Source organism: Vespa velutina, chromosome 22 (genome assembly GCF_912470025.1).
Source record: "Vespa velutina chromosome 22, iVesVel2.1, whole genome shotgun sequence".
NCBI classification, from domain to species: domain Eukaryota; kingdom Metazoa; phylum Arthropoda; class Insecta; order Hymenoptera; family Vespidae; genus Vespa; species Vespa velutina.
The window spans coordinates 3,799,136-3,821,492 of NC_062209.1; the positions used below are offsets into that span (position 1 = coordinate 3,799,136).

At 33.4% G+C, this 22,357-nt stretch overlaps 4 protein-coding genes across 15 annotated transcripts; 2 read left to right on the plus strand and 2 right to left on the minus strand.

The window, feature by feature from the left end:
- Positions 1–85: 85 nt before the first annotated feature.
- Positions 86–4,640, minus strand: LOC124956515 (bifunctional arginine demethylase and lysyl-hydroxylase PSR). Its single transcript, XM_047512442.1, has 6 exons — positions 2,253–4,640; positions 1,592–1,797; positions 1,217–1,499; positions 787–1,142; positions 449–687; positions 86–251 (listed from the first exon to the last, which is right to left on the minus strand). The coding sequence occupies exons 1-6, from the start codon at positions 2,323–2,325 to the stop codon at positions 224–226; spliced, it is 1,185 nt and encodes a 394-aa protein (XP_047368398.1). The 5' UTR covers positions 2,326–4,640; the 3' UTR covers positions 86–223.
- Positions 2,513–14,740, plus strand: LOC124956507 (histone-lysine N-methyltransferase, H3 lysine-79 specific). 8 transcript variants are annotated; one of them, XR_007103275.1, is made up of 12 exons: positions 2,513–4,475; positions 5,372–5,551; positions 5,630–5,956; positions 6,043–6,310; positions 6,396–7,080; positions 7,185–7,650; positions 8,589–9,203; positions 9,303–9,730; positions 9,791–10,036; positions 10,203–10,453; positions 11,406–11,551; positions 12,908–13,044. XR_007103275.1 is itself a non-coding variant. In XM_047512420.1 (12 exons), the coding sequence occupies exons 1-12, from the start codon at positions 4,398–4,400 to the stop codon at positions 13,251–13,253; spliced, it is 3,810 nt and encodes a 1,269-aa protein (XP_047368376.1). In that variant the 5' UTR covers positions 2,514–4,397; the 3' UTR covers positions 13,254–14,740. The 8 variants fall into 8 exon arrangements, 7 of the variants coding, with proteins under 7 accessions (XP_047368376.1, XP_047368373.1, XP_047368371.1 ...); XM_047512420.1 differs by lacking the exon at positions 11,406–11,551 and adding an exon at positions 13,231–14,740 and having other exon boundaries at positions 2,514–4,475; positions 12,908–13,150; XM_047512417.1 differs by lacking the exon at positions 11,406–11,551 and adding an exon at positions 13,242–14,740 and having other exon boundaries at positions 2,515–4,475; positions 12,908–13,150.
- Positions 14,741–14,877: 137 nt separating this feature from the next.
- On the plus strand, positions 14,878–18,656 carry LOC124956510 (A disintegrin and metalloproteinase with thrombospondin motifs 2-like). 3 transcript variants are annotated; one of them, XM_047512431.1, is made up of 5 exons: positions 14,878–15,788; positions 15,907–16,119; positions 16,305–17,092; positions 17,280–17,992; positions 18,131–18,656. In XM_047512431.1, exons 1-5 carry the CDS (start codon positions 15,669–15,671, stop codon positions 18,442–18,444), a joined length of 2,148 nt encoding a protein of 715 aa, XP_047368387.1. In that variant the 5' UTR covers positions 14,878–15,668; the 3' UTR covers positions 18,445–18,656. The 3 variants fall into 3 exon arrangements, with proteins under 3 accessions (XP_047368387.1, XP_047368388.1, XP_047368386.1); XM_047512432.1 differs by having other exon boundaries at positions 17,280–17,905; XM_047512430.1 differs by having other exon boundaries at positions 17,280–18,656.
- Positions 18,600–22,158, minus strand: LOC124956516 (dnaJ protein homolog 1). Of its 3 annotated transcripts, none has more exons than XM_047512443.1 (2): positions 21,998–22,158; positions 18,600–20,895 (listed from the first exon to the last, which is right to left on the minus strand). In XM_047512443.1, exon 2 carries the CDS (start codon positions 20,883–20,885, stop codon positions 19,821–19,823), a length of 1,065 nt encoding a protein of 354 aa, XP_047368399.1. In that variant the 5' UTR covers positions 20,886–20,895; positions 21,998–22,158; the 3' UTR covers positions 18,600–19,820. The 3 variants fall into 3 exon arrangements, with proteins under 3 accessions (XP_047368399.1, XP_047368400.1, XP_047368402.1); XM_047512444.1 differs by lacking the exon at positions 21,998–22,158 and adding an exon at positions 21,723–21,869; XM_047512446.1 differs by lacking the exon at positions 21,998–22,158 and adding an exon at positions 21,731–21,866.
- Between the last annotated feature and the right edge of the window lie 199 nt (positions 22,159–22,357).

Genomic DNA, 22,357 nt, shown 5'->3' on the forward strand with positions numbered 1-22,357 from the left:
TAGATGAAATGCAAACTAAGCGCAATGTTATAATATATATGAGACGCCTAAGAATAAAATTAATAACATTATATAATAAGAATAGTTTGGTATTATCTAGCATTTATTTTATTATGAACATTAGGGTGGTAATAATTATAATATTTATTTTTAGTACAAACAATAATTGTTGGTTAATACTGTACAGTCTGAGATCTTTGTAGGTCCCATGTACTCGATATTGTCAGGGTTGGCTGTTATTCAGTTTTCTTCTAAAAATAAAAAAAAAAAAAAAAAAAAAAAAAAAAAAAAAAAAAAGACCATAGTATTATACCTTAAGCCTTACATTTTTAAATATATTTGCAATAACAAAAGAGAAAATAAATGGAATGTTAATAATACATGCATTTTTTATTACTTTAAACTTAATATAAACTTAATAAGGGAATAAAATATTCTTGTTATCTACCTTTTCTTTTTTTTGTGTGCCGTAAGCGACTCTTGACCACTGTCATCTGCACTTTCATCTTCAGATTGACTAGTACTACTGCTACTGCTTGAAGAACTACTCGAAGACCCACTTGATGAATCACTGGCTACTCCTGTATCCTCTTTTACATCTATTGTTTCTGCAAGTGCTGCAAGTTCTGGTTCTTTATCCCTGAGTACTTTTAACCACTTACGTGATAATTTTGGCCTTCCACGTATCTAAAATGACATAATAATGAAATATATTTTTTGTATTCACATAAAAATTGAATGCATATGTTGTAAGGAATGAACGTAGCGCATTCATTGTTATTGTACCGTTTTGTGCCAAACTACTGGAAAATTGGTACGAGAACAGAAATTTTGAGTAACTGCAATAGTTTCGTCTAAATTCAATACAACGTGCCACCAACCACCCGGCACAAAGACTGTTTCACCAGGATTTTGTAAAATCTCTATTGGCAAGCAGTCTTGAGGCCACGTAGGTAACTTTGTACGTGGATAAATAACAGAAAACCATGTTATAGCTTCATCTCTCTGTTTTCCACCTTCGGCTGCAGTTACTTTCAGAAGCTCACGCGGGGTATGGGTAGGAAAGAGGCACCAACGCTTATGACCCGAAATTAGTGCATTCCATGCACTAGTTCCTAATGGATCTATGTGAATACCTGTACCTATTACAAACATATAGACAATTTTATTAGATCCTTTGATACATTAATTAATAATATTTTTATATAGTACATACCAGATCTGGCAGGTCCCATAACAAACCACCGATACGGTGGTCTACGATGTTCACCAGCATGTTGGAAAAGATCATCACGAAAATATTTTGGAATAACATAATCTTCTAATAACTTTTTCCGTCTAGGATGTTCTCCAAACGAACTATCAAAGATGTACAGAGGAGAATCATCTTCATTGTTGAGCATATATCGTACATAGTACTTCATTTTCATCTTAACACTATATCCTTCATTATCTTCCCCACATTTAAACTTTTGGTTTCTGTACTTTTTTACTAACCTCTGCATGCCGATAGAATATTATTGGAGTAAGTCTAAGTACAAGTTAATATATGTTTACGATATAAAATTAATTGTTTTTTCTTAAAGATTACCTCTATAGTCCATTTATGTTGGGCTTTCCAACCAGTTTGAACACCTTGTATTATCACAGGTTTATAAGGTTTTTCATATTTTTCAATAAATTCTTCAGTAACTACTATAGATTCATCTATGCGTTCCACATTATCTTGGAAATTCCAAAAAGTTTCAAACTTTTTACTATATCCATGCTGAGTCCAAGCTATTTTGTCTCCAAGTTCTAAAGAAATATTAACGTATTACATTATCGTATGAAACATGTGTTATACTATTCTTATGTTTAGAAGGTTGATAAAGAAAAATATATCTTTGAACAAAAATACATTTTGCATAGGAATTGAATAAATTGAAATATTCTTTTGTTTTTTTATTTGCTTGTAAATTGAATTTAAAAAATTGCAAATTAGGAATGCGCGCAAACAGAATTATATTAATTTTAATAATTTTGGAAGATATAGTATTACATCATCCCCCAAGGTCTTAATAGCACAGATTTATCTCAACGTTATTAACGATTTTTACGTTTCGCTTCTAATATATCTTGAGATCAAAATGATTTCATTTGCTTCAACTTAAATAACACGTAAGAAGCAGAAAATATGAGGGGATTTATAGAAAACATACTTCTGACACATTAATAAGTAGGTTAGAAATTTTATTGTAAAACTTATTCACCTGGTCTAGCTTTTCTTTTAACTTCCTTTATTCTTTTCTTAGCACGATGATCCAATTTGAGTTCCTCCGTCATGTCAACTACTATAATATCCTATTAATTATTCTAATTACAATACAAGTATTTACAACGTACACTTGAAAAATCCTATGCTACACTGTCGTGTGCTCAATGATAACCGCGACTTTTAGTTCCTTTTATTCCCGTGAGGCGTGTCAAAACATTAGTCGATATTTTCAGATCGCTAGAGTGCAAAGCGTTTATAGAAGTATAGGTCGATTATCGAAGCTGAATCTTCAACTTTTCTTCTACACAAATAAATTTAACTCCGTCAAACGTCAATGCCTTTATATTATTTCTTCTCTTTTTAATTGGCTCATGAATGTTAGCATGATTACTCAAACAATTTTAGCATCTTACGAAAATGTTTAATATTGTATAGGGTATACACTTGAAATTGTAAGAGGCGCTGACAATCGCACCTGAGAATGGCCTACGTGACAAATATCACGTTCTTGTGGCATATGTATGATCCTTTTAAAGAGAAAGAAACCACCACACCTGCTTGGATATTGGTAAAAGCATATCTCGTGTGGTTATATGCAAGAAAATATACATTATTACACTTAAAAAAAAAAAAAAGAAGAAAAAAGAAGGAAAACAAAAACAAGAGAGTTGCAATAAGATTATAATAACTATAAAGTTGCTTGTAAAGAAATTTTTAATATTTTCGATAAAAAGTAATGCATTTTTTTGAAACAAAGATCAAAAGAAAATCGTTATTGGACTATTGTATGTGCGCAAAAAAAGAAGAAGGACGATTGAATGGAAGGAAAACAAAAAGGTGCCTAATTCGGTATGTCTCGACGACGATAGTCGACACGGCAAGTCTGGTGTTAAGTATATGACCGAGCAGAAGTTCAACGGTTCGATTCGGCGCATGCGCCGACTACAGAAGAAGCTCACGTAGTAGTGACGAAACAGAAGGAGGAAAAAAGGATAGAGAGAGAGAGAGAGAGAGAGAGAGAGAGAGAGGATTCGAGCGCGCATACGGCGTGATACGGTACGACACGGTGCGGCGCGACGACGACAACGCACGACGCGTTGTATGTATATACAAGAGGAAGAAGAGACACGACGCCATGTTTTGATGTCGTCATGCCCCTTCCCCCCCCCCCCGCCTGCCCCTTTCTTAAAGCTCTGCCTCTTGCATGGTTGTATGATAGTCGGCGGTCGTGTCAGTGTTTTTTATCGTTTACTCAGCATAAGTGTGTGCTGCTAACATTTTTTCTTCTCATTTTTATCCATCTATCTCTGTCTCTTTATCATTCTCTCTTTTCTCCTCATTCTCTTTCTTGGTGCCTCTTCGTGATCGATCGTCAAGGACATAAGATTGCATAGAACGTGTGCGCGACTAACCGTCGACATTCATCCTCGTGGCTTTTCCGCACTCGTTGTCTCGTGCTATTAGTGCTGCCGAGTGGTGCTACTTTTGCTAGAGGCGGTAGTGGTGGGTAATGTGTGACGTTTTATGATGTAGTGGTGGTGGGCTTTGATGGTGAGAGATGGTGGTGGTAGTGGTAGTGGTGCTGCTACTGCTGCTGCTGCTGCTGCTGTTGCTGCTGCTGCCCCTATAGCAACTGCTGTTGCTAGTGCTGTTGATGAGTGTTTGTGTGGAGGCGCCCGTGTCTCCTCCGTATCCCTTTTCATGTCCTCCGGGGTAGTAGCACCAGCAGAGAGGGGGGGGTTTGCGAGCGTCGTCTACGTGGTGCTGGTGTCCTAGTGCGGGAACAAGCCAATATATCCCCTTCTTCAAGGGGATAACGGCCAACGGCGGCCGTTCTCATTGTTGTTGCGATTACGTCACGCGAACGTGAGCCTCACTTTTTTTCCCTGAGGTTTCCACCGTCGTTGCCACCGTAGCCGTCGCCGTTGCGTTTTCTTTGCCTGAGGAAGGAAGTAGGAAGTAGAGGTGGAGGAAGGGAATAAAGAGGGAGGAGGTGGGGGAGGAGGCGGCGGAGGAGGGAGAGGAAGAGGAAGAGGAGGACGAAGACGACCAAGAAGACGACATCGACGACGGTGACGCGAACGACAAGAGGAACGAGGAGGAGGACGAGGAAGAAGAGGAAGACGGGTCGTCGCGTAAAATGGAGCTGCGCCTGCACTCACCAGCCGGAGCAGAACCGATCGTTTATCAGTGGCCCCTCACCTCCGGATCAGGATCCGTGAGTGAACGCGCTCTTTCTCCTGAGACACAAAGATACATGTTTGCCACTTCGTCGCATTTCGCATCGGACAATGCGCGCTTTCTGGGATTCGGTTTCCATCCTTTAACGACGATTTTCACAGCTGATTGTATGACTCTCGAGTTACGAACTGTATATTAATATTCTTTGCTTACATTATCATAATCCGTTACTCTATGCAAGACGAGTCTTTAAAATCTTTTTTTTTTTCTCTATCTCTCTCTCTTTTTCTCTCTCTCTCTCTCTCTCTCTCTCTCTCTCTCTCTCTCTCTCTCTCTCTCTCTCTCTCTCGATTGCGCGACCAAGAGATGTCTGTATTTTAATTAACTGGTATCACGATAGATTAGAATTTATTAAAGCTTCAAATTATTATCATATTTTAGTCTAGTTATTCATCAGAAGGAGAAACACAATATTGTTCTATGAGATATTAATATCACGTTAACGTTGCATTACTTTAATTGTTATGTGTATAACAATTTTTAATATAAATCGACAAATGTAGTGTAGGGCAAAAGCGTATATTTACAAACATAAGAAAATTTTTAAAGGATATATTTTATAATGATAGGTATCAATGTAAAGTAGAGGGGGAGGAGGGTTTCTGTTTATGAAATTTTATAAATCTCATTTGACCTTTGAATTTTTTTTTCTTTTTTTTTCCCTCTTTTTTTTTCTCCCTCTCCCGCCCCCCCCCTCTCTCTCTCTCTCTCTTGTTTTCCCATTTATGATTACAACGTAAATTTAAAGTATAAGTAAATGTTCTAATACGAGACGTATTTATTAGTTACATCTTTATGTAATGCAGACATCTAAATACTTACAATACTTCGTATCTCAATTAAATGACTTTAACTATTATTTTGTAATTGCAGGATCGCCATGATGGAGCATTAGACGTTGTAGAAACAATGAGATGGGTTTGCGAAGATTTACCTGACTTAAAATTACCATTAGAAAATAATATTCTTTGCGATTATGATACAAGAGATTATGAAAGTATGAAAAATTTGTGTGATAGATTTAACAGAGCTATTGACAGCTTGGTACAACTGGTAAGTATTTAAATTTTACACAACTATAATGTTATATGTAATACATTATAATTTATTGGAGACACGGTATCTCTATAGGAAAAAGGCACCAGTTTACCATCGCAAAGATTAAATAAACGTCCAAGTAGAGGCTTACTTCGGCACATACTTCAACAAACATATAATCAAGCAGTGGTTGAGCCTGACAAATTAAATCAATATGAACCCTTTTCACCGGAGGTTTATGGAGAAACAAGCTACGAATTAGTATGTCAAATGATCGATCAGATTGATGTGACAGAAGATGATGTTTTTGTCGATTTAGGATCTGGAGTTGGTCAAGTAGTTCTTCAAATGGCAGCAGCAACTTTATGTAAGATTTGTATTGGTGTTGAGAGGGCTGATGTACCTTCGAAATATGCACAGGTAGTATGAGTAAATTTTAAAATTTCTTGAAACAGCTTTAAAAATTAAATAAATTTTAACGATATACCTTAATGATTTGTGTATAGAGTATGGAAATAAATTTTCGAAAATGGTTAAATTGGTATGGAAAAAGATGTGGAGAATATCGTTTGGTAAAAGGTGATTTTCTAGCAGATGAGCATCGCGAGAGCATTACTGGTGCTACAATTGTATTTGTTAATAATTTTGCTTTTGGGCCAAACGTAGACCATCAGTTAAAGGAAAGATTTGCCGATTTACGAGATGGCGCTCGGATAGTATCCTCAAAGTCGTTTTGCCCCCTAAACTTTCGAATAACAGATCGAAATCTTAGCGGTAAATTTGTTGCTCATTTGAATTCTACAGATGGTTCACTTATTTGTGAAAATAAGTAATATAATTAAATTAATTTTATTCACAGATATTGGTACCATAATGCATGTATCTGAAATGTCACCACTTAAAGGTTCGGTTTCATGGACTGGCAAGCCAGTGTCCTATTATCTCCATGTAATTGATAGAACTAAATTGGAACGCTATTTCCATCGTTTAAAAAATAATAAGCAAGGTGGCTTAGATGAAAACTCTGATTCTGTGATAAATAACACTGCCAGCAATAGTAATAAGATTTCTAATAGAGGTGAAAGAAGTGACAGGGCCAAAAGAGATCTTTCCAGACAATTAGATAGTCCTAATCATTCAGAACAGCAAGGAACAAATAGCGATTCTGATATGGATGAAAATAATATAAAAAATCGTCGACAATCAACTAAAATTCGTAGGAAACTAAACAGAAAAAGTGCAAATGGTATATCAAGACCTCCTCCTAGAGGAAGACAAAGAGGAAGAGGTGTGAAAAAGTCTAGACCCAAGAAAGCTATAAATATATCTGGACTCGATTTATTACATAGTCAAACATTATTGAGTACATCTCCACAAGCTCTTGGGAAGAAACCACCTCCTGCACCGGGTTGCGTGGATCAACAACTTTCTTCTTTATCCCTTTCTTTACAATCTCATTCCACCTCTGTGCACGAAGAACTCAGTATACCACCTGCTCCGTCCGCGACTCCGTATGCTCTACAAATACTTTTGGATTTATATAGGTATACATACTCACTCTTTTATATGATATCTCTATAGATATGTTATTTCCTGTAATTTTTGTGCATCATAATATATGAACGGTATAACTTGTTATCATTTGTAGGGACCAATTCATGCTTATGCTAGAATCTATGAGAACACCTACCTACAGAGTATCTGTTAATACAGATATTGTAAAGGAGAGGGAAAGAAATTCTAAGCTACAATCAAGAGCAGCACAGTTGGAAAAACAAATAAAAGTATTGATTGATGATAGTGTAGCACTTTTAAAAGCCAGGATGACTGAATTAGGCATAAATGCTACTTCCCCTGGAGACCTTTTAGCAAAAGCTAAAGAAATAGTACTTAGACACAAGCAATTGCAAGCTAAAGCGAGTAAGCTACAAGCTCAAGTAGCATCTATGGAATCGGAACAAACGAGATTAACGGCGCTTAGACACCAAGAATTACAAGAAAAATACAATGGTCACGCAAATGGAGTATCTAATGCGCCACAACCACTTACTCAAGATTATATATTGAAAGAAATATCTGCTACATTATCGCAACGCAAGAGATTGCATTCACAGGTATACATGTTTTGCACCATTTTAACGTGATCATCGTTTAATTCCGGTCACTTAATTCTTTCGCTCCGAAGGGCGTACATATACTGTGGATGTCTTAAACAATTGATTATCAAAGAGACTAACTCCACTTTGGAATTTTTCTTTATTTTACCATCAAATAGTACTTTATTGGTGCTTTACTTTTTATATTTAAAATAAATTTTCTTTAATAATTATGTTCAATACTATTAAATCTTGTACGACAGTAGATTAATAAATAATTTACTATTTAATTATTAATTGTTATTAACATTAAATTTTGTGACATTTTGCGTTTATGTTTATGTACGGAACTTTGTGTGTCTTGTATGTTCGAATATATATATTTTAAAAGGGATTAAAAAAGCAATGTATTTAAATTTATCAATTTTCTCTGCTTTCCGTTCTGTGGAGTTAATCGCTTTGGCTAATGAACGGCTGATATGATCGAGATAGACAATGACGAATTAAAAAAGAAATCTCAAATTAAAACAACGTCTTATTAAAAAGCATTTTCCATCTCTTTATGTGAATAATTTGACAAAACAAAAAATAATTAAATTTGAACGTTTGTGATATAAGGTAAGGTAAAGGACAAGAGTTTAGGTATTGTTGGCTTCAATGCGATGTTGATTTGTCTTAAGTTGAAGTTACCTATAAAGCATACAATTAGCGCTTTAAATAAAAAAAAATATTTTATATTTCATATAACGTAGAAAATTGTAGATGTAAAATATTGCTAAGTAAAATGGGAGATCTTTCTGATTTATCTCGCACAGCAATAATATATTCTGAAACGAAGAAATCTTCCAGGCCGATCGGTAGTATAGCAACATTATTCCGAAATAAGATGATCTCTGATAAGATGATCAGTTGGCAATGTGTTAAGAATTTTTTAGAAGTAACTTTTTTTATTCTAGGTATCTAAATTGGAGCATGAATTGAATGTATTAGAAAGAGCTAGTAATGAAAAGCAAGTGGCTGCTATTGCTCAGCAACAAAGAGATGCAATTAATAATAAACATTCTCAAAGTCAGCATCATCAGCAAAATGGAAAAAACGGGTCAACACGGAAAAATAGAGAAGGACGTTCAAAATCTTCTGAGTGGCCTGATGTCCCAGACATGGGCAAGATACAAGAAAATAATCCTGAAATTTTAGCACAGAAAATTTTAGAAACTGGGAGACAAATAGAAGCTGGTCGAATTCCAAATAGGCAAAATTCTAATGTTAATAATAATTCTAGAACTAGACTGCCTCAAGCATCTCTTAGTTTTTCTACGACGTCGTCATGCATTTCATCATCACAATCACTTTCAAGTAACAAAGAAATGACAAACAGAACACAAGAACCACCTAGGGTAGCTAATTTTGAGGATAGATTAAAAAGTATCATTACAAGTGTATTGAACGAAGATCAACAAAATCGTAGTAAACAACAGCAAATGCAATTACAAGTGCAATTACATCATTCTGATACAGATAAAAAGCGAGGTGTGTTACCGCAAAATGTTTCTACTCCAGATTATACACAGGTAATCTTTAATAATATCACTTCGTATTCGTTATTACGTGAAATGCGATTCTTTTTATATTTGAAATCTTAATACTTAGTGAGTAAATTTTAATTGAAGGTTTCTCCTGCAAAGCTTGCACTTCGACGTCATCTATCTCAAGAACGTCTCTCTTCGCATTTAACTCCATCTGATAGATCGGCAATTGATTCTAGGCAATCTGGTCACGATAATCGTATTATAGCTGGTGGTAGTGGATTGCTTGGAACTAGAACAATTGGTGATCTTGTGAGTGGAGAGATAGAGAGAACATTAGAGATATCTAATCAAACGATAATAAATGCAGCAGTTGACATGAGTGCAATGATGAGGCCAGAAACTGTTTATTCTCCTATCAGCCGACCAGCTAGTGCAGAAGGTGATGCTGGCTTATCAACTCTTGCACATGTTGCTAGCTATGCACCTACATCAGTAACAACTGCTACGTCTACTCCTGCTAGTACTTCCAGATCATCTGTATTATTTACGCCTGTTACGCAACCACAAAGGTAATATTTACATTTAAATAATCTTTGGAGAATATAATTTGTAATGTTACAATGTTACAGATATACACCTGTGCAATTACCACGAGCAGACATTAAACCCTATCACGAATCTTATTTTTCTGACAATCCTTCGCAATCGCTTACGCATTCTCATTCTCATTCATCATCATCCATACATTCATCCCAAACATCTTCAAATGGTGAACTCTTACCAGTAGAAGGACTGGCCGCATCTTTACATGCCCGCATTTTGAATAATCATAATGGTACTAATAAAACTGATCAAGTGCTGCCCATTGCCAGAAGGTATAGTAAAATAATAGCTAACAAATGATGTATGTTTTTAGGTTATATATAAGACTTTTGTAAATGTTTACGTGTGTGCGTGCGCGTGCGTCTACATACACATATATACATATACCTATTAAATATACACATATATATTTTTTGAAACATGCATTGTGTCTGTTAGATTTCAGCCATATCCTCGATACGCAAATAACAGTAATAGCAACAACAATACTAGTACAAATGGTAGTATGACCACAATTTGCCAATCACAACCTGCAGTGTCTGTGAAAACAGAAGCAGTCATATCAACAGTAAGCACAAGTGGTGCTCCTTTAAGTCCTCTCGTAGAACCACATTCCAATACTTCAACTCCTTTGGTTGATGAACCCCAAATGACAACACAAAGACAGCGGAATGGTATTGGTGATGATGGTACGTAAATATTTATTATTATCATTTATATATTTTTAAATTGATAGAATAAAATAATGATATTGTGCAAAACAAAACTTTTAGTATAAAAACTAAGCATAGTTTGAAAGCTGTTTTGTTATGTACATTATATCCTGATATTTTTGGATATACTTATACTACTTGTATAAATATTATGTTAATTTTTACCAAAGGGATGAGCCTTTAAGTATATATACATAGCTAACACAACACAAATAGAGTATAAAAGATATAATGTTGATTACTACACTAGTGAAACTATTTGATAGTTCCTGAGACATCAGCATGCAACAAGTAGATGATGTCATTTGGATTATTAATCCATTGAATATGTTATACATAAATATCTCATGAAAATAATTATGTTTTTATATTTTTAAAGTATTTGGTTTTTATAATAATCACATATTTTTGGCGTATAATTAATGATATAGCATTGATAATGTTATATAATTAATGAAGCATATATATATATATATATATATATATATATATATATATATATGTGCGTGTATATGTGTATAGGGAGGAGAAATTATTAATTAAATATTAGTAAATTTAATTCATAAAATATTAAATAATTAAAGGGTACTTAATTTCCAAATTATCATCTTGGCATCAAGCTAATGGACTGGAAAACTGCTTGTACCTTATATCTCATCATATATTTATGAACTAATAGATATAGCTATACAAATATTATAAAAACGCTACTATTAGGTGTTCTTAAATCCTTACTATACAAGACTTTTACTAAACACCCTGCTTTAATCTTTTTAGATGCTGTTGTATTAGTTTCTGCTATGCATCTTTTATTATTTTTTATGCACTAATGGTTTAAAATAATTGTCTATGGTTTACCTTATCTTATGGAGTTGGTACCTGATCTTTATTTATATTTATTTTTGTTGTTGTTTGCTGTATTTGTTAGATGCACTGTAGCTGTTTGTTGGTTAGCTCTGTCACATACTCGATCTCGCTCACATCCCCTGAAGCTTGTTTTATTAGAGATTGAGACACAGATCAAAGGGAGAAATCAAAATGTATGGCTGCCTGTGGGTTGGTTCGTGGTTGCTGGTGAGTTATCCCACAGGGGTTGTTCAAAATTTCTTGTTGAAATTAAAGTTGTTTATTGACATTTTATTATAACATTTTCTCATTTGCTGCACATACGATTAGTATAAGTTTTTCCATATAATAAAAGTAATTTTCCTTTTGAAGATATATTTCCATGAAAATAAGCCAAACTCACACATTAAAAAAATTAGTTTTAATTATGGCTATTAATATAAATCATATATATAAATATTTTAATATAATAATATATAATAAATAAAGGCTAATATATAAACCTTGATTTTATGAGATTACTATGTGAAAGTACAATTACATAAAAGAGGTATGTAATATCAGACTGAGCATGCTGGCTTGCGATGTGCAGGTTTTATACTATTTATTATATTATAGTGGGTTTCTATGTACCTATTGCACGTATGCATGAAAATAATTTTGATTTCTTGGAATTAGGGTAGTTATATTATCTTTTGTATATACAAATACTTTCTATTAAATGCGTGAAATAATTTTGATTTTATTCTTATCTTTATTACCTTTATATATATATATATACGTACATATATGAATATATATATATATATATATATATATATATACGTACATATATGAATATATATATATATATGTACATATGCGCGCACACACACACACACACACACACACACATCCCTATAGGATATATTATATATAGCATATAATGCGCCATTATTTTATTATGCATTAACAATATGTCAACAATAATAATTTCAAAATATAGCACAATTGTAATGATTGTGAATATATCGCAGATATGCTAGAAAGGAGAGGTATGCAATACTAACATATTACATCATTGAAAGTTATACATTAATTAATTTTCAATTAGCCTTTGGTATATACAATATCATTCTATAAATGTTTGTGAATTTTATTAAATATAAAATATCTGAAAATGTAATCCATTATATAAAATGTTTTCTATCTTTGTATCAATTTTTCTTTAATTATCTAAAAAAGTATCACGAATCCTTATAATACAAAAATATGTAATTCGTAAAGATATATCATATCTTTTTCTGAACTTTCCCTTCTAACTCTTATCTATATAAAATATTAATTCAGATCAAAAGTACACATGACGTGAGTTAATATTCAATGAATTGTTATTGAAATAAAAAGTTACAGCAATGATTTTATTAAAATTAATTGCAGAAAGAATATACTGTTTTAAATGTGCAATTTTTATTACCAATATTGCATCAACAGATATGCTGATTACAGCCACAATGGGTTCATGGCTTATTTTTATGAAAATTTTACATGATATTATAATTTATATATACTTTTTAGTTGTCAAATTGAATTTTTATTTTACAGATGGGGAAGCAGATTGGCAGGATCGTATCAGTTCTGGATTTGATCGTTTAGTTGCATTTGCATCAACAGAATTAGACAAGCGAAGAAGATCCACAGAAGGTGTAAATACAAGTCCTGATAGTGGATTAGGTTCGGATAGTACTGCAACAGGACCACCGCCTGTTGTTCCTTCTCCTGATGAAGCATTAGGACCTCCGCGGACACCTTCACCAACTAGTCCCCGTCCTGCAAATCCTAATAATGGTAGTGCAAGCAGTAATTCGTCAGTACCTCTCAAATATCAGAGACAAGTGGATCCTGAACGGCATCATTTCAAAAAAAAGTTTTTTCACAGAGATTGGAATAATTCTGGAAGTACCAGTAAATTTCGTCCTAAAGGAAAAGATTGGGACTGGAATCATTCTGGACAGTGGCCTCCAAACGATGAACAAACTTAATTAAATATTTGCTTATAATCAAATATTTTATTGAAGATGGGACGTTTTATAAAGTTTGTCTACAAATATGGTCATCTATGTGCCTGTGAAAACAAATTTAATATTTTCTAGCATCATTGACATTTTTAACTTTTCACCGTTATGTTGATTTTCTTGCTACATTTTTGTCAATGTCAATTATTAGCAAATTGATTTAGTTATATTAATTTAAAATAATATACTGCATATGTAAAAATTATTTAATTACAAATTTTACGAAATTATTGGGTTTAATGATTAGTTAATTATTCAAACATATTTACTGTTTATACTGTGTATAAAATCGCTGAGTTAAGCATACATGTGAATATAAATTGTAATTTCTACGGATTTTGTACGAAAACGAAAGAAGTGTATACTTGAATAATGACAAGAATGTAAACAATTATTCTGCTACTACTCAGCGCGCGATGTAATGTATGAACTTTAATATTAGACGAAATTTATTGTAAAGCTTGGTAAATAATTGCCAAACAAACGTGAAAATGTTATACCTCATAAAGGACTGTTGCATACCTTTATTAGGTTATGACATTACACAGTACCTATGAGATTATGCCTTCTAAAAATGTATAGTTCATAGTCTACATCTACAATATGGCACAATGTTATTATATATACAACATACTAGACATAATAGTCATGTAAATAATGTGTCATATTTCATAGATGTTCGGACAGATATGAATGACAAAATAAGGCTACCAAAACCTTTGTGTGTTCGTAGCAAGTAAATGGCTGCAAACTTTATAAGCAGCTCTATCTTCCAATGTCTTTTGGAGGACTTTATTCAAGTGTTCACTGTTACTCATAGTGTAAATGACAACAAAAAAGCAACACACGGTCATTTCACTCCAAAATATAATTACTTCCTTTTTGGCACAAATTTACATACAAATTTGTAAAATTGTGCGAATTATCCAAAGAGAGACCACTGCGAACATTAAGAGATTTTCATGCTTTCATTTAAGCATAATTATGATTTAAAAACAAAATACATCAATTAATACAACACATTTGGAAATGTGAAACTTTGTGTATAAAAAGATTCTTAATTATTATCATGTCAAACAGAAATGTGTAAAAATAGCTTTCACTTGAAAAGGAATATGTAAAAAAAAAAGAAAAGAAAAGAAAAGAAAAAAAAATGAATCGATTTATATGCACGATTGTAATTAATTATGGAATTATTTAATAATCCCTATATATTAGTAAATGTAGTCAATACAATGTAGGCACCTGCTACATTTCGCATGTTACATACACTGCCGAATCTATTAATTAATTTTATTATTGATCATTATTATTTATTGTTTTTATTGGAATATTTTAATACTAAGGTTTTTGTAACAATCAAGCATTCTCTTTTATTCCTACCTTCCATTTAGTCTTTAACTATGTTCGCACCAAGGTTATTAAAAAATTAAAATTATCATAAAGAAATTAAACTTTTACACAAATTTCAATTCAATTTGCAATAATGATAATACATTAATAATATTCAACCTTTCTAACGTCATATTAGAAATGTATATTATACGTATTGATAAAATGTAAGTACTAAATTTAATCTAAGGTACTGTATCATATCAAGAATGATAAATGGAATGCGAGTGTACAAAGAAGTATGTGTGAAGGGTATATATTCTCAATCACTAATAATTTAGAATAGAAAAAAAAGGACTTAATAATGTAAAGCAATTTTACGACACATCCTATTTACAAAAGAAATTGGGATTCTTTATTAAATATTAATTTACTGAATGAATGGATGGTGTCAATGAGTACAATAATTTCGTTAAACAATTACAGATGTGAAAAATACTGTAAATTTAGTGCAACAAAGTACAAAAGCTCTACCTGAAGAAATTATACTTATTATAACATTCATTTTGTACACATTGATTATTAAACATAGGGTAAAATATATTACATTTTTAGTCAAAGAAGTATAAGATAAAACATCTTTTAAACTTCTGGCCATTCCATATATTGCCCTTATATCATAACTTTTATATATATATATATATATATACGATGTTATTTTACTTACGCTTAACACATTTGTAAAATTTATTATACGTTTATTCATTAACTGTTAGGGGCAATGACATTGTTAGTAGAGGCACCAGTATATATTTTACATTATGTGTACTTTTGCAATGATAATATACTGCGGGTATTGCATATCAGACGTATGTTATACAGTATGCGTATACGTATATATGAAGAAGCAGATGTATCTATTGTGATATTCGTCTTTGGAATGTTTTACAGTGTACAATATGATCTTCATATTGAATATTATATTGATTATTTTCGTCATTCAGACATCAGATGGGAATGACACGCAGGACGTGGAAATTGTAATGTTACCATTATGGAATACAGAAAATTTTATTGAGGTAGTTATATATCCTCTGCAATTTTTTTATACGAAATTCATATCTGTTTTATAAAATTGTAAATTTATAAAATTGTCAGGAACAATTCAATTGAAAATTTTAATCATATTTTTTACAGGTTCCATTAGCTTTCAAAGTCTTTGGACAACTCATCGAATTGAGATTACGTAAAAATACCAAGATAATAGCACCTGAATTCCAAGTTTGGACCCACAATGAAGAAAACGTTCTGCAGGAATTATCACATTTGAATAAACCGACTCCTTGTCATTATCTTCATATAGACGGTATCAGTTCAGCAGCTATAAGTCTTTGTCAAGAACATGGTATAGTTAGTATTATTTTGTTATTTTTATTAATATATATATATATATATATATATATATATATATATATATATATATATATATATATATATATATATTTATATATAATTATTAATTGAAAAGAATTATATTATGTTTTATTATAATATGTAATGTTTACAATGCATTTTTCTTTCTTTATTTGATACAGCATGGACTTATATTTTTGGAAAATAGTACTTTAGAAATTACTCCAATGGGGGATTTAAATCCTTTATTCTTTGATTATCATTTTATCGGAGAACGTTCAGAAGCTCCTTTAAAAGATAGAGTACTGCACATTGTGAAAAGAGCTTATGCTCCTCCAATAACACAAGATTATTATATTAGGAAGAATCTCCAGTATGAATACTACAATTTAAATGTATCCAAAACAAATCAGATACTTGAAAAATTTGAGAGAAGACAAACGAATGAAGATTTAACATTAGAATTAGCTATTTTCCTTGATGAAACTGGATATAACACTTTTGCACCATTTTTTGATAAAGATGATGAAAAAATTCGTGACATGTTATTAGCATATATAAATGGAATACAAGCTCTTTATCATCAATCTAGTTTAGGAAAACAAATAGACATTTCTCTTGTACGAATGGACATAATGCATAAGCAACCATCCGATTTGCCAAACTTTGGTGGCGAAAGAGGTAGTTTATTAGATTCCTTTTGCAATTATGCAAAACTTCATAATCCTTCAGACGACAAGCATCCCAATCACTGGGATCTTGGGCTTTACGTATCCGGATTGGATTTTTATGCTATTGAAGATGGAATAAAAAATACAGCAACAATGGGTTTAGCTACAGTAGGGGGTACATGTATTGATCAATACTCATGCGTTATTGTAGAATTAGGAGTTACAAATCGTTTTGGAAAACCATATCCATCTGCAGGCTTTACTTCGGTTTATATAGCTGCTCATGAAATTGGACACAAGTAAGTGAGGAAAGGATAACCAGAGAGATAAATAATTTCAATAAAATATACGCGATATTTTTTACATTAATTAATAAAAATTTAATTAAATAAATATTTAAAAAGTAAAGACAAGCTAAATAGATAAGAAAGTTCTTAATTGATTATATAAGATGCATTAATTGATGTAGACGTTTTTCATTAAAAGCTTAGGAATGCATCATGATTCTATTGGTAATTCCTGCCCAAGGGATGGCTACATAATGTCACCCAGCAGAGGAGTACAAGGAGAGACGATTTGGTCGGAATGCAGTCGCGAGGTAGTACGAGCTCTTTCTCGCAACAAACCATGTTTACTGGATAAACCGACGTTGGACGAAGACAAATCCCTCGATCATAGACGATTTCTTGATCTTCCTGGTAAAGAATGGAATGCAAAAAAGCAATGCGAGATACTTTTACTTGACAAAGATGCCACTGTTGCTACGCTACATCAAGTTTGTCAGGCTCTTCAATGTAAAAGTCCTCATAGAAGCGGATATTATTTCGCCGGTCCAGCGCTGGATGGTACTGATTGCGCGCCTGGAAGAGAATGTCGTGCTGGCGAATGTCTTCCGGCTTTCCAAATCGCGCCAGGGCCAGGAGGAGGAGCTTTTATACGCGAAGGAGGTTGGAGCGATTGGAAGGTAGGGCCTTGTAGCAGCGGCTGTTTACAGAGGTCGAAAGGAGCTCGACAAAGACATCGTTCTTGCGACAATCCGTTGCCAATTAATACCGAGGCTGGTTGCGAAGGATGGCACTACGACGTACAACTTTGCAAGGACGATAGACTTTGTAAGAAAAAGCGCAAAACCATAACCGAATTCGCTACGATCAGATGTATAGAATTTAGCGAGATCTTATCAGAATTGGACGGTAGAGGTAGAGGGTTGCAAGCTATTCACGAATCTGACAGACCATGGATTGCTTGTGCCATATTTTGTCGTCGTAAAGACATAATGTCTTATTACACGCCGCGTATAGAATTAAATGACCTTGGCCTTGATCCGTATTTTCCAGACGGAACATGGTGTCACGAAGAGGGAGGTCAGAATTATTTCTGCCGTCAGCATCACTGCTTACCAGAGGACTTTCGATTTGCAAAAAAATTTCTGTCCGATCATAAAGATGAAATAGAATTAGGATTGGGATTACAAAATGCTCGTCCGAATGAAGCGAAACCATCGGATCGATTGATAAAATATTTCAGTCTGGGACTCGATGGTTTACCATTATTGACGTCTTTACCAGCTAACCTTACCAACTTACCACCGAATGATGACGAATTGATAGACAAGGATTATATTGACCTTACGAGAGTCCAAATTCGATGACAAATTCTGCGTGAGAGCGCAGAGACTTTTATATATAGCCAAAGGAAATAGTTTATAATCTTTTGTAAAGTGTTCTTTTTTTTTCTTTTTCTTTTTTCTTAATAATCATGCTTATAAGCTGCTTATGTTATATATGAAAGAAATTATACGTGAGCTATAGAACAACACATGTATTAATCTGCAATTGTGAAATAAATACAAAACAATATGTATTTCAGATCGAGCACTACATATGAACTTCTATTAGATTTGTATACACATGTCCCATAACTGTCTCTCGAAAGCTCGATCGGTGACATCACTCATTGTGTGGTTTATTTTTAGACCTATGTTATTATAATACCCACCACAATGCGAAGAAACCAATGATGGTAAGAGGATTTATAAACGAGAGAAAAAAAAACAAAAACAAAAAAAATATACGCGTATTCTATAATTTAGATTGTTCATATTATTTTAGTGTACAAATAATTAGTCAATCATTAAACTTAAGGAGATGTATAGCATAAGAAAACTGATTCGCCATTAGAAAGGTTGGTACGTTTTATGAGCAATTCTGCTTAAGTATGACAAAAGATTCCACTTATCATATATGTACTAGAGAATAATGAGATTACAATGGATATTTTATTACAGGCTGATACTGTGAATATCTACCTTATTCTATTTTTAACATATTATACATCTAGTATATTATAATTGAAGCTGAATGGGTACACACACACACACATATATATATATATATATATATATATATATATATATATATATATATAGAAGAATTTCTTATTTGCGTTTGAACACAATGATCGGTGGCTTGTTTTTGACATACTTGTGCAGAATTGCCAATAACACGCACCATCAACGCGAAGTGCACTTCAACGCAATCACGTACGCAGCATACACCTTTCACTCATATAGCACGCAAATTACTCATTCATAAAACGTACAAACAAATAATTCAGACCAGCAACCGCACAAAATATTTTTATCTTAACGAGTCTCATTTTATAATTGTATAACTTAACATATTCGATCTTAATCAATACTTAGGATTCTTACCATATGCAAAGACAGATAATGTTTCATTTTACAATAGATAACAGACCTTTAACTCTTGACCTAAACCAAACAGCTATAAAAGCTTAACAAAATTTCAAGTAAGACATTTTTTGTGACCGAATCCTGTAAGAAATCACATTTTACTATTCATAAGGTGAAATTAGATTTGTTTCACCTTGAAGACGCCGTTCATTGACTTCACTTTATTATGTACTAGAACGTACATGCATCTATAACTTCATCGGTCAGGACAATCGGAGGATTGGCTCTTAAAATAATGCATATCCTCTTGATTTTTTCCCCATTGCGGACATTCAGTTTGGTAGAGTATCATACAAAATGTCCCTAGCACTTTGCGATAGTGTGTCTGGGAATTTAATATCGAATGAAACCAAAAGATCACCTTTCTTTAATGGCTCTTTTGGGAATGGCAAACCATGTCCTTGAATCCTCTTTACGATACTAGGCTTGACAATCTCTCTTGTTAAGTTTATACTGATTTTCTCTCCTATGAGCGTAGGAACTTCTATGATGGTACCGCATAAAGCTTGTTTCAAGCTTATTTTACATGTATATCTGATGTCACTGCCTTCTCTCCTGAAGATTGGATGGGGTTTATCTCTAATGATAAAAACAATATCAGCTGGAACCTTTCCACGACCTTGGTCTCCTTCTTTTTGAAAAGTAATCTTTGTACCAGCCTTCCAACCTGGTTTCACGTTAATCGTAAGGACTTTATCCTCCTTTTTCGTAGTCCCATCGGCTTGAACGACTCTTCTGCAAATCTTCATCTTTTTAGTACATCCACGTAATATTTCTTCCAAACTTATATAGAGATCATGTTCTATAGCTGGATCTTGAACACGATCTTTACTACCTCCTTTAACTGTCGTAGGTTCAGCAAAATTGAATGAATGAGATCGAAAAGCACTTCCTTGTCCACCTGCTTGACGAGCAAGTCCAAATCCAAAACCAAATGGATCTTCCATGTCCATGTCTTCGTCATGAAGATCGTAGGCGCGCGTGACAGTAGGTCCTCCAAATTCGAAGAACGTTTGGAAGGGCGTTGCAGAGCCAAAGAATTGCGCAAAAGTAGCACGCGGATCTCCATGGAAAGTGTACGATGCACTGCCACTACCTCCATCAGCAGATGCTCCACCCTTCAAACCTTCTTCCCCGTACCTATCATAAACTTCTCTCTTTTTTGTATCTGAAAGTACTTCATATGCCTCAGCTATTTCTTTAAATTTCTCTTCGGCACCGGCACTTCTGTTCTTATCTGGATGATATTTCAAAGCTAATTTTCTATAAGCTTTTTTTATTTCATCGTCACTGGCACCTTTTGCTATCCCTAATATCTTGTAATAATCTTTCCCCATTTTTATAAACCTGTAACATAAACAAAAAAGAAAAGAAAAAAAAAAAGAAATTATAAAATAATAAGTATTTTAAATTTTGCGATAGATACTTATTCGTAATTATATGTGTATATATATATATATATATATTTTATTATACTCATTTTTGTACATTACTCGTATAAATAATAATAGTTCTCTTATATCATTGTCCCTTGTTATCATATGGAATCCATAACAAATTAATCGAATAAAGGAAAAATAAAAGACAGACGGTCATCTTTCGAGATTCGATACGTAACCATAAAAGTCTTCTCAGTACGATAAAGTCGCGTGGTTTATAAAAAAAAAAAAAAAAAAAAAAAAAAAAAAGAAAAAAAGGAAAGAAAAGAAAAGAAGAAAAAAAAAAAGGAACGACCAAGCACTTAAATATGCTTTTCGAATCTATCCAATTCATCTATCTAAATGGACATTTAATACGACCGTTATTATAACCTTTTTAAAATTTTTAATTGCTTTTCACTTTGGATATGTATGCGTACGCGCTTGCGCACGTACATTTCACGCGCATATAACAAACACGAAAGTAAGTACTTTGCCAAGCAAATTCTAATAAAATTATATCATTTTAATATGCGATATGCCTACCGTTTGATCATACATACGAATTATAGTTATGGAATTATAAAATGTTCATTCAACTGATACAACGCACACACACACACACACACACACACATATATATATATATGTGTGTGTGTGTGTGTGTATACACAGACATACACACATATATATACACACAGCAGGAGGACACAAACGCGCGCGCGCCCGCGCGTTGCGACGCACGCACACACCCACCCACGTACGTATCACCGATAGCTATTTCTGGCAATGATGAACACGTATTCGCGACGAATCCATTTCTTCGAGCATGCTACGATTTCATGCGATGCAAAAATAAATCCAATCATATCTCGTGGCGAGCGTAAAATTTGTTCCCATGTACAATAAATAGAATAACATACGGTGTAAAACTCCTTCCTTTGTATATCACGTCTTTCTCGTTTGTACGTAAAAAAAGATGACGAAGATTAATAGGAGATAAAAAAAATATCCTTAGATTCGAGACTTACCTTCGAAATTAGGTATATTTGTCGTCCAATAGAACGATCGCTCTTTTAAGCGTCACAAATTTCACTCGATTCGCTTTTCGTTTAAGCTTTGTAGAATGTTCGATAATATATGTTAATCTGGCAGCAGAGAAATCGAAGCAACCTTCAGCTTCTCTCGTCACGTACTAAAGTGTCGCGTAAGCTGCGCAGCCCATATATACAAAATTTGCTTCTACGAGTTTCCGGAACTTTCGAGAATGGCTCGACGCCAGTTCCGTGGCGCTCGCTTACTCAATGACGTCATTCGCTTTCTCGCGACCTCGATAGATCGAATGACGACTATCCTTTTAGCGGGCTTTTTCAATTCCTTCGTGAACAATA

Bases quoted from the DNA above. Each gene is read 5' to 3' on its own strand.
- LOC124956515 (XM_047512442.1), bottom strand. From the start codon at position 2,325: ATGACGGAGGAACTCAAATTGGATCATCGTGCTAAGAAAAGAATAAAG. The intron at 1,500-1,591 runs GTAATCTTTAAG...ATCGGCATGCAG, and splicing joins AACATAAATGGACTATAGAG to AGGTTAGTAAAAAAGTACAG. The intron at 1,143-1,216 runs GTATGTACTATA...TGTTTGTAATAG, and splicing joins TATGGGACCTGCCAGATCTG to GTACAGGTATTCACATAGAT.
- LOC124956507 (XM_047512414.1), top strand. From the start codon at position 4,398: ATGGAGCTGCGCCTGCACTCACCAGCCGGAGCAGAACCGATCGTTTAT. The intron at 7,081-7,184 runs GTATACATACTC...TATCATTTGTAG, and splicing joins ATACTTTTGGATTTATATAG to GGACCAATTCATGCTTATGC. The intron at 9,731-9,790 runs GTAATATTTACA...ACAATGTTACAG, and splicing joins CCTGTTACGCAACCACAAAG to ATATACACCTGTGCAATTAC.
- LOC124956510 (XM_047512430.1), top strand. From the start codon at position 15,669: ATGATCTTCATATTGAATATTATATTGATTATTTTCGTCATTCAGACA. The intron at 15,789-15,906 runs GTAGTTATATAT...TATTTTTTACAG, and splicing joins ATACAGAAAATTTTATTGAG to GTTCCATTAGCTTTCAAAGT. The intron at 16,120-16,304 runs GTTAGTATTATT...TATTTGATACAG, and splicing joins TTTGTCAAGAACATGGTATA to CATGGACTTATATTTTTGGA.
- LOC124956516 (XM_047512443.1), bottom strand. From the start codon at position 20,885: ATGGGGAAAGATTATTACAAGATATTAGGGATAGCAAAAGGTGCCAGT.